Source organism: Nerophis lumbriciformis, linkage group LG08 (genome assembly GCF_033978685.3).
Source record: "Nerophis lumbriciformis linkage group LG08, RoL_Nlum_v2.1, whole genome shotgun sequence".
Classification (NCBI taxonomy): Eukaryota; Metazoa; Chordata; class Actinopteri; order Syngnathiformes; family Syngnathidae; genus Nerophis; species Nerophis lumbriciformis.
In genome coordinates, this window is record NC_084555.2 from 88,602 (window position 1) to 105,007 (window position 16,406).

General features: G+C 39.2%; 2 gene segments (V, D, J or C); one reads left to right on the forward strand and one right to left on the reverse strand.

Annotated features, from left to right (window-relative positions):
- Positions 1-3,132: 3,132 nt before the first annotated feature.
- LOC133611355 (Ig kappa chain V region 3547-like) lies at positions 3,133-3,857 on the reverse strand. The segment is given in 2 exon segments: positions 3,133-3,724; positions 3,796-3,857. Coding segments are annotated over 2 exon segments (363 nt in total).
- A 776-nt stretch (positions 3,858-4,633) lies between these two features.
- LOC133612028 (Ig lambda-3 chain C region-like) lies at positions 4,634-9,251 on the forward strand. The segment is given in 3 exon segments: positions 4,634-4,643; positions 7,237-7,362; positions 8,808-9,251. Coding segments are annotated over 3 exon segments (465 nt in total).
- Positions 9,252-16,406: the final 7,155 nt, after the last annotated feature.

The following is a 16,406-nucleotide window of genomic DNA, read 5'->3' on the forward strand; positions in this document are numbered from 1 at the left end:
GCAGAGGACAAATTTCATTACACCTAGTGTGTGTGTGACAATCATTGCTACTTTAACTTAACTTTAACTTTACACATACAAACTGTAGCACACAAAAAAGCACATTTAATAAAAAAAACGTTATTATGGTCTTACCTTTACTTAGAAATTAAGTCCATGCGCCGCAACTAAAGCCCTCACTTAAACTTTCCACGTGCAAGATTGAATCTATTTAAAAAAATTATTTCATAAGAAGCCAAAAAGTGCCAAAACAATAATTGTGGGCTTTAGTTGATATAACAATTTTACGGCGGGGGTGCAGGAGGCGAGCCTCAGCCAGTGCGTCTTTTGCAGCTGTTTTATGATCGCTCAGCACAAGAAATACTTTACACACATACAGTTGTTGACAAAATACACTGTACATTATATACCTCAGCTAACTAAACTATGGAAATGTATAATATAGTTCATATAGCAATACAGTCTCACTGCACAGCAGGCCAGCAGTTAGCCGAGTCATTGCGCAATCCATGTTGCGGCACTGAGTGACGTGCCTCAACTGGCTGCTGTTCACCGCACCGTCTCTTCTCAGTATTTGAACGGCAAATGTGAAAATTCAGCGATTTTGAATAAAAATAATCTAAAACTGGTGAAGTTAAATGGAAAATAACTTTATAGTATAATCACTGGATACATATAACAATTTATTTATTTTTTTTCTTTTTACATTTTTTTTCTTTCCATGATGGCAGGTGAGGCCCCGCCTCACCTGCCTCTAGTGACTGCACGTCACTGGTTAGAGGCCTACTGAAATGATTTTTTTTTTTATTTAAACGGGGATAGCAGATCCATTCTATGTGTCATACTTGATCATTTCGCGATATTGCCATATTTTTGCTGAAAGGATTTAGTATAGAACAACGACGATAAAGTTCGCAACTTTTGGTCGCTGATAAAAAAAAGCCTTGCCTGTACCGGAAGTAGCGTGACGTCACAAGTTGAAAGTCTCCTCACATTTCCCCATTGTTTACACCAGCAGCGAGAGCGATTGGGACCGAGAAAGCGACGATTACCCCATTAATTTGAGCCAGGATGAAAGATTCGTGGATGAGGAACGTGAGAGTGAAGGACTAGAGTGCAGTGCAGGACACATCTTTTTTCGCTCTGACTGTACCTTAGGTACAAGGGCTCATTGGATACCACACTCTCTCCTTTTTCTATTGTGGATCACGGATTTGTATTTTAAACCACCTGGGATACTATATCCTCTTGAAAATGAGAGTCGAGAACGCGAAATGGACATTCACAGTGACTTTTATCTCCACGACAATACATTGGTGAAGCACTTTAGCTACGGAGCTAACGTGATAGCATCGGGCTTAACTGCAGATAGAAACAAAAGAAATAAACCCCTGACTGGAAGGATAGACATAAAATCAACAATACTATTAAACCATGGACCTGTAACTACACGGTTAATGCTTTCCAGCCTGGCGAAGCTTAACAATGCTGTTGCTAACGACGTCATTGAATCTTAACTTAGCTACGGACCTCGACAGAGCTATGATAAAAACATTAGCTCTCCACCTACGCCAACCCTCATCTGCTCATCAACACCGAAGCTCATCTGCGTTCCAGCGATCGACGGAGCGACGAAGGACTTCACCCGATCATCGATGCGGTCGGCGGCTAGCGTCGGATAGCGCGTCTGCTATCCAAGTCAAAGTCCTCCTGGTTGTGTTGCTGTAGCCAGACGCTAATACACCGATCGCATCTACAGCTTTCTTCTTTGAAATAGAGCGGAAGCAAATGTCCACTGCAGAGGACGCTGGCTCCCAATAAAATATTCCACAGATTCACTTCACATAGAGTGACATTTATTCATCATTTTGAAGATCATACAAACAAATTCAGTCCTTGACAAAATGTGAAACATGTTTAAATATTTCAATGACTGGTTGACTATGGAGGTTCATTTGTGTCTTTATTACCAAGTGTGGACTGATTTTCCCCCATAAAATTAGGATGTGAATTTCATTTAAAAAAAAATTGTATGAGCAAATGTGTGTATTTAAAAGTTTAATTTGTTAAAATTCAGTGTTTGAAAACACTTCCTGCTCCCTGGAAGTTTATTGTAGATCATAAATCATGCATCTCACCTGGACAGAAGAAATCTGAGGAGGTATTCCGACAAGTTGGTACACTCTGACAGCCATTTAGGACCCAAAAGTGGAGAGGATGACACGAAAAGACGCTTGCTTGTTGTAATGTGTTATACAAATAAACATAGATTGATTGATTGATTGATTGATTGATTGATTGATTGGTTGATTGAAAATAAATAATGAAATTAAACGAAATGAAAGTTTAATTGAATTGCCAGGTAAAAAAAAAATACGTTCACAAAATTCAAACAAAAAAATTCAGTTACATAAATTTAGTGTCAAAAGGAAAGTTTCATAAACACATAAACAAACAAACCTGCTTAGTTCATGCTCTAATCAACAAATCGAGTGCAAAATACTTAATTTAAGTCTTTAATTGATCTTTATTGCCTGAAAGTAATGAAAGTAAACAGTTTTTTTCCCCAAAATGTGCTCCAGTTTTTCCCTTTTCCTATCATATCTGTGTCAGACTTTGAACACACTGTGCTCAATTCAAATAGAATATTATTGTTATCCATGCATTTTCAAATGTACTGTATCACAACAAAACAGGACAAATGCTGAAGCACATTCATATTTCTGGATTGGGACTTCAAACTATAGTTTAAATAATAGTTAATAATTCCTTTTTATCAATCGTGTGTGGCCCTAAACAACCACAAAGAGCATTGGTCTTCACCAAGGGGTTCGCGGAGGCTGGGAGGGTCGTAACATTTTTGGCAATATAGACTATTTTTTAGATGTATACTTTTCATAAATAATTGTATATATTTATAATTCTCACAAATGTGAATGTATTTAAATACATATTAGCAATAATCATCCATCTATCCATTTTCTACCCCTTGTCCCTCTAGGGGTTGCGGGGGGCTGGAGCCTATCCTAGCCAATAATCAGTTTAATGTATTAATAATCCATGTGTTTTGTGTTCTGGAGTTAATTTATGTAAAGTTCAGCTACTTTAAGGACCAATTTAATATAAAACCCAATTTTATACAAGATGTGTTAGTTGGGGGTCCTCACTCCATCTTTATTTCAGTTTGGGGGTCCTTGGCTTGGAAAACTTTGGCATGAAGTGTTTACGGGACGGGCCGGCCCTGAGTGTTAGTGTGACTTCTTCTTCCCTCATTTCAACTTTTTCTTACAAGTCAATCAACTTGTTCAGATTGACGCTGGTTCTGCTTGGTGATCTTTGTTCAGTGGACCAGTCATCATCATCTTCCACTTTCACTTCCCTCAAACCAAAGGAGGTTTTTGTACAGCTCTCAATCACCGTGTATACCTTCCACCTCCAAAACCGGCCAAACAGTAGTAATCAGCGACATCTTCTGCCTGAACATCACTGATAGTCAGAGTGTAGTCAGAGCCAGATCGTGTGCCACTGAATCGAGGTGGTGTTCCAGTAAAGCGACTTGTTGCAGCATAGATCAGAAGTTTAGGAACCTGTCCAGGTTTCACTTGGTACCAACTGAGATCAGCACCAATATTTGAACTCCCTTTGGCGCTGATGGTCACCGTCCCACCAAGACTGACATACTTGATTTTGTCCGTCTGGGTCAACAAATCCTGGGCAGAAGATCCTGAAAGGAGACGGCGATGATTACATCAACACTTTCCCTTTAGGGACGACTCAAAAGAGTCTTTGTCTCACCTTGAATCAGCAGAGCCGACTGGACGAGCAGAAGCACTGGTGCAGGCCACATCTTGATGCACTTTTCCAGCCCAGTGCGTGGAAAGAGTCCAGATTTATCAAGACGTGGCGGTGCGGCCAAGCGGAGCGCTCATGCAAATGAGCTCCGAGCGCACCTGTCTTTGTGAAAGTGAGAGGGAGGCGGGGCCAGGACCACTTCCTGTCCATGTTTGTGTTGCACATCTGCCTCAGACCCCTTCACTGACGCTCCACTTTCACCACAACTCCTCCATATTTCATGTACTACGAACCATACATGAACATGTTTTGTAAATAAGTCATTCATTAAAGTTAAGTCATTAAATGAATAATGATAATGTGACTAATGATTTATTTTCATTTTATTGGCACTTTTTTGTAAAGAAGACAACAACAATATAACTAAAAAAAAAACAATGTCAAACAATTTAGGGGGTTTTAAGGATATTTTAGGAAATCTTTAGCCCCCCTAAAAGATCTAATCATGCCATTGGTTCGACCGCTTGATGAAAATCATTATTGACCTAAATAAGGTATTTACATGTTTCTTTTTAAAAACAAACTATTTTCAACCAAATGAAGACAAGAATGAGCTTTTTAGTGCACGTTAACATACTGAGTGTGTATTTGTTGTCCTAACAGTGATCCGGCTGCAACTGTGACATCTACCCACCAGAGGGCGCCTGCCAGCCAAAACAAAAATGCTGATACAGAAGTGATGCATTGATATCGGGCCTCCGATGGCATTGCACCGAGACTGTGTCTGGACTTCGGACTAATGTTAGCATGCTAATATAAGAGATGTTAGCATACCGCCAAGATGGCACCGAGTATCAAATATAATGATTTGTAGGTTCAAACACTCAAGATTAGCGAAGGAGGCGAGCCAAAAATGGTAGCATGCTAACACTGGCATGCTAATATAAAATAGGTTTGCATACAATTATCAAAAATCATGATATTTAGGTTAAAACATATAAAAGTTGCTAAAAAGCTACCCTAAAATGTTAGCATGTTACCGTTAGCATGCTATTCTAACTTTCAAGATGGTGCCAAGAATGCTAACGTTAGCATGCTAACACTTAGCATGTGTCATACACCAAGTTATATGACACTGGGGTAAACGCTTGCAAAATGAGCAAAACGTTAGCATGCTAACGTTTCAAAAAAAATTCAGTTACATAAATTCAGGGTCAAATAAATGCTTTTGTAATAAAGACACAAATTAGCCTCCTTAGTTCATGCTCTATTCAACAAATGAAGTGCAAAAACTTAATTTAAGCCTTTAATTGATCTTTTAGTTTGAATTGAACTCTTTAAATCAGTGAATTTACACAATATTGTCATTTATGGACATTTACTGTCTGTCAAGTGTTTTAACTTTTTTCGCTGTGCTTATCCCACACTTGAAGGGATGTACCAATGCTGAATGTGGCTTCTGGATTTCACTCAAAAGACCAGACCGTAGTTACTTTTTTTCCTTTTATTTTCCTTTAGTTTGCAACAGTTTTTCCAACAAAGAAACAGCTTCTTTTTTCTTCTTTAGTCTTTTTAGCAGTCTTTAGCAGTGTTAGTAGACTTTAGTAGACTTTAGTTTCTTTAGCTGTCATTAGCTGTCATTAGCTGTCTTTAGTAGGTGAAAAACCTTTAAGGACAAAACACCACAAAATTAAGATGCTGTAAAAAATCAATCAATTATCAATCCCATAATTTACAATTAAAAATTGGGCTATCAAATTCTTAACTATTAAACAAGTGCAAGAAAATGGACTAATATTTTCCCTTTAAGTTAACACAGATTTTAAATAAATTGTCTCAACATAAATGCACCAAGATACATATAAAATACATTTAAACACCAGAAACACAATAGATAAATGCAGCAGAAAACCCAATATGTAAATACATAAATACCTAACCAATTAACCACCTATTTTAGATACATATTCAAAATCCATATCCAATATAAATATATTATTAATTTAGCAGTGAAACACTCAATCTTAAACGCTGTCTACTGGTAGAAAAATGCCCCTTTTTCTATGCCCTCACCAGCAGCCAATGATCCAACACAGTTAAATCCAACACTTGAAGTTGAGCGACTTCACCCTCCTGATGAAGCAAACTGCTCCAACATTTATCAAACTAAGCAAAGAATATCAACACTTCCTTACTAAACAACAGTTACACAAAACACCGTGTGTATTTAGCCTCCAGACTAAGCACGCTACATGCACACAACTCCCCCGCACCCCCCATCTCACCAGCGCAACAGGTGCGCCACACCCACAAAGAGAAATAAAGTGCAATCTTAGCGGCTGTCCGTTCAGCTTTTGGTTTTGGTACACTTTTGGCACAACTCTGAGTTATCTGTAATGAACTAAACCTTTTTCCACTCTGCGCTGGCGTCTTTTGTCCTCCTTGATTTGACACAGCGGTCTAATTACCAGGCTCGCGCACCAGCAGATGAGACGGGAGTGCGCCGCGTTATACCTGCGCGTGAACGTAAACTGATCGGCTCTGATCATATAAGCCAACTGGCCGAAATAAGGCCGAATTATATACATTTCCTGGGGTTGCCTAGGTGAATAGGGATGCGGATGTGCTCTAAGATAAAATATAATTTTATTAAAGGGGTTTGGCTGGTTGCTAAGCAGCCACGGTTGCGAGCTCGTGCATCAGCTGACGAGACAGCTGTTCGCTGCTACACTGTCAATAGCTTTTGTCAGGTTCAAACACCGATGACATCTATTAAACAGACAAAGAAGCAAGGAATTAAACAGAGACAGGATTCAATTTAGCTCAATGAGGAGAAACGTGTCGACCTGTACCCTTGTACAGTGTCGTCCCACGCTCTGACGAAAGGTTGCACACCTCCTCTTTTATTTGGACTTTCCCTGATTACATGGCAACAGCTGTTTCTAAAGGGAGGGGGTCGTAAACAGCCGTCGCCCTTGGTCACAAAACAGTTCAAAGAAAAGATGCCTGGAGCTTGCTTCCTCTCGGCTTTGTAGATCTCGGGTCAAGACAAGATCTTCCTGTGGATTACATTAGATTAAAGAAACCCACACCTTCATGTCGCTTCCCATCCTACACAGTGGAGTTTTACAAGCCTTTTGCTTGGTAAGATCAAAGACAGCTTTTGTCCTCTCGCCGGGAACTCATGGCAACACAAAGTTTTGTGATAACTTAGATACAATTATTCTCACAGCTTATTTGCCTGAAAGTAAAGAAAATGAAGAGATTTGGGGGGAGCAGGAAAATCCCCAAAATGTGCTCCAGTTTTTCCCTTTTCCTATCATATCTGTGTCAGACTTTGAACACACTGTGCTCAATTCAAATAGAATATTATTGTTATCCATGCATTTTCAAATGTACTGTATCACAACAAAACGCTGGTTCTGCTTGGTGATCTTTGTTCAGTGGACCAGTCATCATCATCTTCCACTTTCACTTCCCTCAAACCAAAGGAGGTTTTTGTACGAGCGCCTCACAACCTTGCATCACTGTGGTGGAGTTTCGGCGAAGGGACCAAACTGGTCATCGGCTGTGAGTACCAGATGTGTCCTTGTTTTTCACTCTGTGTGACAAAAGCAGGATTTTATTGTGTGGAATTTGGAATTAGAATGTGATGTCAATCTAGGAGCAGCTAACAATATGAGAGTCTGGTTGTCATGGTGACTATCATGTGATTGTTGTCTATTTCATGTCATCATGTGATTTCTTCCTGACATAATTATCAAACATTTCAACACGTCAGGCGAAAAGAAGTAGGAAGAAGCCCAGCTTATTTCATCCTTCTCCTTCTGTGTGCTACTAATAGCTTTTGTAACAATAGAAAGATGGATTATGTAAAGAAGGGAGATAAAGGAAGGAGGAAAAAAGTGTAAATATATTCAAATAAATCTTAAAGATAAGATAAAATAACTAAAATAAATATAAAATTAAATAATTAATGATTTATAAATATTTGTGTTTGCAAGTCAGCGAGTGCCACATACTGAAAAATCAAAGGATGCTTATTTTTAATACTTTTTAATCTAAAAAAAGATGAATCTAATGCAGGGGTGTCAAACGTAAGGTTTTATCCGGCCCGCGGGATGAGTTTGCTAAGTATAAAAATGAGCAGAAATTTTTGAATGAAAGAAACTGCTAATTTAAATGTGTCCACTAGATGTCACAATAGCAAGATTTGTAGATGATGCTACATATGTAAAAAAACAAAACAAACAAAAAAACCACATGATGTTAGTGCACCAGTTGAGGAAAATGATCAAAGTACATAAACAAAATCTTGTAATTATATTTTTGATATTATTTTTTCATCTTGATAAATTGAAAATTAACACCAACAAGTTGACCGATGAACATTATCACATCATTTATTCAGAAAGTATAAATAACAACAAATAAAGATAGCAACATGTAAGTGTAAAAAAAAAGAAAAACAACATTATGATTTGTAAATTTCCAGAATGTGCTTGTTCTATTTTTAAACAAAGAAAATAATCTGAAGTTGTCTTTATAAATTTATGTATTTTACTTGGAAGTAGATTTTTCTCCATGTGGCCGCCGATCTAAAATGAGTTTGACACCCCTGCTCTAATCCAATATGCTAATAAATTATATTTTGTATTATTGCTGTCAAAATGATTATTATTTAAATAAGATTATTCTCACTTTAAAATTTGGATTATTCGTGATTAATCACAGTAAAATACTCCCTTGCGTATTTAAAATAAACTATTTCAACACAAATGCAGTTTTAATGTCAGAATGTCAAACAGGAACATTTTGTTGACATTTTTGACTTAAGCGCACCTCATTTATTTACACAAAACTTTCTGACAGTTTTATTTCAAGTTTATTTGGAAGATAAATGTGTCAGTCGGAGTCTCCTCACTCATCTTTGCACTAGCAGGAGGTGTTGTCATGTTGATTGACAGCTTTAAAGTGTGACATATTAACTCTCTCCTCCCCCTCCCCCCTCCTAGCGGGTGAGGTGCGGCCCCCCACGCTGACCATCTTCCCCCCCTCCAAAGAGCAGCTGCAGACTGGCAGTGCCACGGCGGTGTGCGTGGCCAGCGGAGGCTCGCCTCAGGCCTGGACCCTGGGCTGGAAGGTGGGGGGCAGCAGCAGCACCTCGGGGGTGTCACACAGCTCGGACGAGGCCACCGGCGACGGCCGCTACAGCTGGACCAGCACCCTGAGCCTCAAGGCCGACCGCTGGAGCACGGCCGGCTCGGTGAGCTGCGAGGCCACCCTGCAGGGTCAGAACCCCGTGACCCAAACCCTGATGGACCCGGGCCGCTGCTCAGAGTAGAAGCTGAGACGCCCGTTCTTGTTTTTATTGCTTCCTGTTTCTTACTGCTTGATGCCGGAGAACTTGGCGCAGAACCTCAACATTTAAGCATTGTTCAATAAAATGTCCACGGTCATGATGAGTCAGCGCCTTTTTCTCTCAGGACCTCAAATGGACCCACTCACACCTCACTATGACCATTAGAAGCACATTCAACTACACTTTGTTTTTACATTCATAATATTTCATCTTAGCTTTTATTTGGAACTGACTTGACCTGTGAAGCACATCTCAAAGTGCTGTGACAATGCTCATAAAAATGTATACAAAAATAAATAAATGAGTAAATTAAAAATAATACATTTAAAGAAAAACTTTAGATTTGCAAAAACAAATTGACAACAATTTTAATGAACGATAAGCTATTTTTTTTTTTAGAATTGTATTAACAAATGGTCATGAACATCAAATAGAGAAAAAAAAACTATCAATGAAATAAAATGGTCATAAAAATGTATAAAGAAATTAAGATATGAGTACATTAAAAATAATAAATATAAAGAAAAACTTTGAATTTGCAAAAACAAATTAACAACTATTTTAATGAATTATATATTTTTTAGAATTGTATTAACAAATGGTCATGAAAATTAAATTGAGAAAAAAAATGAAGCAATTAATGAAATAAAATGGTGATAAAAATGTATTACAAATTATGAAAATGTTTAAAATATTAAAAATAAAAGTCATACAAGCCAAAAGGGGGTTAAGGTAATTTCAACTTAATGCTAAATAAATTTTAAAAAAGCATAATGTTTAAAAGACAAAATAAATCTGCTATCATTTCTTTGACAAATGTAATTTATGTCAGTAATTCAATTCCTAAAGTGAAACTCATATCCTCATGAGAGCCAGCGTCCTCTGCAGTGGACATTTGTTTCCCCCCCAAAATGTGTAACGGTGACAAAAGAAATAGAGCGCAAGCAAATGTCCACTGCAGAGGACGCTGGCTCCTAATAGAATATTCCATAGATTCACTTCACATAGAGTGACATTTATTCATCATTTTGAAGATCATACAAACAAATTCAGTCCTTGACAAAATGTGAAACATGGTTAAATATTTCAATGACTGGTTGACTATGGAGGTTCATTTGTGTCTTTATTACCAAGTGTGGACTGATTTTTTTCCCCCCATAAAATAATGATGAAAATGTCATAAAAACAAATGTTTGAGCAAATCTGTGTGTTTAAAAATTCAGTTTGTTAAAATTCAGTGTTTAAAAACTCAATGGAGAAATATTCATTGCTTAGAAACTCAAGACCACTTCCAGCAAATGAAGTAAAAGAACTAAATGTAACATCATCACCAGCAATAGCCGTCACTCTAGAGTTTTATTTAGCATACCAATTGTGGTATTAACCCCATAACTGCTGTTTTAATGACGTATCTGAGCACACATGTGATGCATTTCAACAGTTCTTCATTAATAAGGTCCAGTCTGTCAGGCATGCATCCCAAAGGTTCCAACTACTGCCCTGCTTGGCCCCCCCACAACATATTTTTGAACTTGGAATTCATTTTTTATTTCTCCTTTTCAGAAATCAATTAAACCCCACTAGCTGTCCTCTAGACATTATACCTGCCAGAATAAGGAAGGAGGTCATGGACACCATTTATGCCAGCCTTGTTCTCCTATAAACAGCTGCTTCAGGTTAGGTATTGTCCCAGCTGATATTGTTATTATAAGTGCTAACGCAGACGAACCATTCATAGCGGCGCCGTGATCACTACCGTGTGTGACTATGTTTACATCATGGAGTGGTCTGCTGCTTCCTCGCTTCCCTGCTCCCTGGAAGTTTATTGTCGATCATAAATCATGCATCTCACCTGGACAGAAGACGTCTGAGGAGGTATTCCGACAAGTGAGTCATTCTTCACCCAAATGAGGATATATGAACATCCGAGCAGTCAGCAACTGTAATGACAGCAGACATTGTACAGTAAGTGATGTTTTATTATGTTTGTTGGCTCTCATAAAGTCTGCAGTGAGTAATAATCAGTGGGGAAGAAAGAAAAAGCCAACGTTGTGATGCATTTGTGAAATTAATTTGTCTGCTTAAAAAGATCAAAATGAGTAATTATTAAATGTTATTATAAACGTGCCTGTTGCTACATTACATATATACTTACATCATGTGTATAAAACCTCAATGGAGGTGTTTGGATGTTTTTTAAGGGCTTCTAAGGGAAATTGCACGGCTCCCAAAGGCTCCGTTGTAAACAAGAAAAACATCTATTATTATTATCTATTAAGTTATGAGGTATTTATTGTAGCACTGCTTAATTGTATGTAAACATACTTGTCATCAGTTTTTATGAGTCCCTTCTACTGCAGTATATTTGATTAGTATTTATTTCCGTAATCAGCCTGACCTAAGCCTTGATAATGATCTTTGTAATTAACACATGCTTTCCTATCATTTGGCAAGGTGGTAAACTGTAAGTAGGTTACATATAATTATTGAATATGACTAAAATCAAGAATAATATTACTAATTCAGTATTAATATGTGAGTGGGCCCTGGGCCCCGAGGCCCAAAAGGTGAAGAAGTCCTGTTTTAGAATACATTTCAAAATCGGGTTGGTTTTTAAGGCCATTAATGGCCTGGCCCCAGCATACTTGGCTGATATTTGAACTGTTGGCCACCCAACCAGGACCGTGCACTCATCTGTACACACATCTCTGCAAGCACCAAGGACAGGATACACTCCACAACACTGGACAAAAGTATTGGGACACTTACACTGGACAAAAGTATTGGGACACTTAAGACTATAACTTGACAAAAGTATTGGGACACTTACGACTAAATCTGGACAAAAGTTTTGGGACACTTACGACTAAAACTGGACAAAGGTTTTGGGACACTTAGGACTAAAACTGAACAAAAGTATTGTGACACTTAGGACTAAAACTTGACAAAAGTATTGGGACACTTAGGACTGCCACTGAACATAGGTTTTGGGACGCTTACACTCGACAACAATATTGGGACACTTAGGACCACAACTGGACAAAGGTATTGGGACACTTAGGACTAAAACTGGACAAAAGTTTTGGGACACTTAGGACTTAAACTGGACAAAAGTATTGGGACACTTAGGACTACCACAGGACAAAAGTATTGGGACACTTAGGGTTAAAACTTGACATAAGTATTGGGACACTTAGGACTAAAATTTGACATAAGTATTGGGAAACTTAGGACTACCACGGGACAAAAGTATTGGGACACTTAGGACTAAAACTGGACAGAAGTATTGGGACACTTGGGACGTAAACTGGACAAAAGTATTGGGACACTTAAGATGAAAACTGGACAAAAGTTTTGGGACACTTAGGACTAAAACTGGACTAAAGTATTGGGACACTTCGGATTACCACTAGACAAAAGTATTGGGACACTTAGGACTAAAACTGGACTAAAGTATTGGGACACTTCGGATTATCACTAGACAAAAGTATTGGGACACTTAGGACTACAACTGGACAAAAGTATTGGCACACTTAGGACTACCACTGGACAAAATTATTGGGACATTTAGGACTACAACTTGACAAAAGTATTGGGACACTTAGGACTAAAACTGGACAAAAGTATTGGTACACTTCGGATTAAAAGTAGACAAAAGTATTGGGACACTTATGACTACCACTGGACAAAAATATTGGGAAACGTAGGACGAAAACTGGACAAAAGTATTGGGACACTTACACTGGACAAAAGTATTGGGACACTTAGGACTAAAACGTGACAAAAGTATTGGGACACTTAGGACTGCCACTGAACATAGGTTTTGGGACGCTTACACTCGACAACAATATTGGGACACTTAGGACCACAACTGGACAAAGGTATTGGGACACTTAGGACTAAAACTGGACAAAAGTTTTGGGACACTTAGGACTACCACAGGACAAAAGTATTGGGACACTTAGGGTTAAAACTTGACATAAGTATTGGGACACTTAGGACTAACATTTGACATAAGTATTGGGAAACTTAGGACTACTACGGGACAAAAGTATTGGGACACTTAGGACTAAAACTGGACAGAAGTATTGGGACACTTAGGACGTAAACTGGACAAAAGTATTGGGACACTTAGGATGAAAACTGGACAAAAGTTTTGGGACACTTAGGACTAAAACTGGACTAAAGTATTGGGACACTTCGGATTACCACTAGACAAAAGTATTGGGACACTTAGGACTAAAACTGGACTAAAGTATTGGGACACTTCGGATTATCACTAGACAAAAGTATTGGGACACTAAGGACTACCACTGGACAAAAGTATTGGGACACTTATGACTACCACTGGACAAAAGTATTGGGAAACGTAGGACGAAAACTGGACAAAAGTATTGGGACACTTACACTGGACAAAAGTATTGGGACACTTAGGACTACAACTTGACAAAAGTATTGGGACACATAGGACTACCACTGAACAAAAGTACTGGGACATTTCGGACTAAAAGTAGACAAAAGTATTGGGACACTTAGGACTACCACTGGACAAAATTATTGGGACACTTACACTGGACAAAAGTATTGGGACACTTACACTGGACAAAAGTATTGGGACACTTGGGACTACAACTTGACAAAAGTATTGGGACACTTAGGACTAAAACTGGACAAACGTTTTGGGACACTCAGGACTAAAACTGAACTAAAGTATTGGGACACTTAGGACTAAAACTTGACAAAAGTATTGGGCCACTTGGGACTAAAACTTGACAAAAGTATTGGGACACTTACACTGGACAAAAGTATTGGGACACTTACCCTGGACAAAAGTATTGGGACAATTAGGACTACAACTTGACAAAAGTATTGGGACACTTAGGACTACCATTGGACAAAAGTATTGGGACACTTAGGACTACCACTGGACAAAAGTATTGGGACACTTACACTGGACAAACGTATTGGGACACTTAGGACTACAAATTGACAAAAGTATTGGGACACTTACGACTAAAACTGGACAAAATTTTTGGGACACTTAGGACTAAAACTGGACAAAAGTATTGGGACACTTAGGACTAAAACTTGACAAAAGTATTGGGCCACTTGGGACTAAAACTTGACAAAAGTATTGGGACACTTAGGACTGCCACTGAACATAGGTATTGGGACGCTTACACTCGACAACAATATTGGGACACTTAGGACTACAACTGGACAAAGGTATTGGGACACTTAGGACTAAAACTGGACAAAAGTTTTGGGACACTTAGGACTTAAACTGGACAAAAGTATTGGGACACTTAGGACTACCATGGGACATAAGTATTGGGACACTTAGGACTAAAACTTGACATAAGTATTGGGAAACTTAGGACTACCACGGGACAAAAGTATTGGGACACTTAGGACTAAAACTGGACAAAAGTATTGGGACACTTGGGATGTAAACTGGACAAAAGTATTGGAACACTTGGGACTAACACTTGACAAACGTATTGGGACATTTAGGACGAAAACTGGACAAAAGTATTGGGACACTTAGGACTAAAACTGGACTAAAGTATTGGGACACTTTGGATTACCACTAGACAAAAGTATTGGGACACTTAGGACTACAACTGAACAAAAGTAATGGGACACTTAGGACTACCACTGGACAAAATTATTGGGACACTTAGGACTACAACTTGACAAAAGTATTGGGGCACTTCGGATTAAAAGTAGACAAAAGTATTGGGACACTTGGGACTAAAACTTGACAAAAGTATTGGGACACTTAGGACTACCACTGGACAAAAGTATTGGGACGCTTACACTGGACAAAAGTATTGGGACACTTAGGACTACTACTGGACAAAAGTATTGGGTCACTTAGGACTAACACTGGACAAAAGTATTGGGACACTTAGGACTACTACTGGACAAAAGTATTGGGTCACTTAGGACTAACACTGGACAAAAGTATTGGGACACTTATACTGGACAAAAGTATTGGGACACCTAGGACTAAAACTTGACAAAAGCATGGGGACACTTTGGCCTAAAATTTGACAAAAATATTGGGCCACTTAGGACTAGCACCAGCCAAATATGCGGGCCCGATCAACGCTGCTTGCAGCTTTAATTATTTATGTTTTCCCTGTTTTTACTTGCTTTTAACTTGTTTGTCTTGTAAAGCACCTTGGGCACCATTGTGGTGTTGTAATGTGCTATACAAATACACCTTGACTGATTTATTGATTGATTGATTGGTTGATTGATTGATTGATTGATTGAAATTAAATTATGAAATGAAATGAAATGAAAGTTTAACTGAATTGTCAGGTAAAAAATGTTCACAAAATTCAAACAAAAAAATTCAGTTTCATAAATTCAGTGTCAAATAAAATCTTTCATAATTAAGACACAAAGTAACCTACTTAGTACATGCTCTAATCAATAAACGAAGTGCAAACACTTAATTTAAGTCTTTAATTGATCTTTTAGTTTGTATTGAACTCTTTAAATCAGTGAACTTACTAGAGATGCGCAGTTTGCGGACACAACCGCGGAGTCCGCGGATTATCCGCGGATCGGGAGGTTGAAATTAAAAAAAATTAGATTTTATCCGCGGGTCAGGTCGGGCGGTTGAAATTAAAAAAAATTAGATTTTAAATAGATTCAGGCGGGTGGCAGTTAAACCAATTCGGAAATATATATACATAGTTAAATGTTGTTACCCACATACGAAAAACGAAAAGGCACCTGCTGCATATGCCACAACAGAAGAAGAAAAAAAAAAGAGATGGACACTTTTACGGAGCGGAGAAGGGACACCTCGCCGGGGTCCGGGACCGAGGCCCCTTCCCCCGAGAGGGCCCCACCGGGAGCCGTAGCTGGGGCGATCCGCAAGAAGGGCCCGACGCACGTCCAGGGTCACCACCGCAACCACCACACCGACACCCCGCCTCGTCTGCCTTCGCCGCGGCCGGCGTCACGCGCAGCAGGTAAGCAGCTTACCTGCCCGCCACCCCCGTGGCCGGGGGCTTGTAAAAGGGGATACTCCGCGCGCTCCGCCCGCGCAGCTTACCTGCCCGCCACCCCCGTTGCCGGGGGCGCGTAACAGGGGTCACTCCGCGCGCAGTGCGCTCACGAAAGGGGTGGGGCTCACCCTGGTTGATATAGACAGCAGGACGGTGGCCATGGAAGTCGGAACCCGCTAAGGAGTGTGTAACAACCCACCTGCCGAATCAACTAGCCCTGAAAA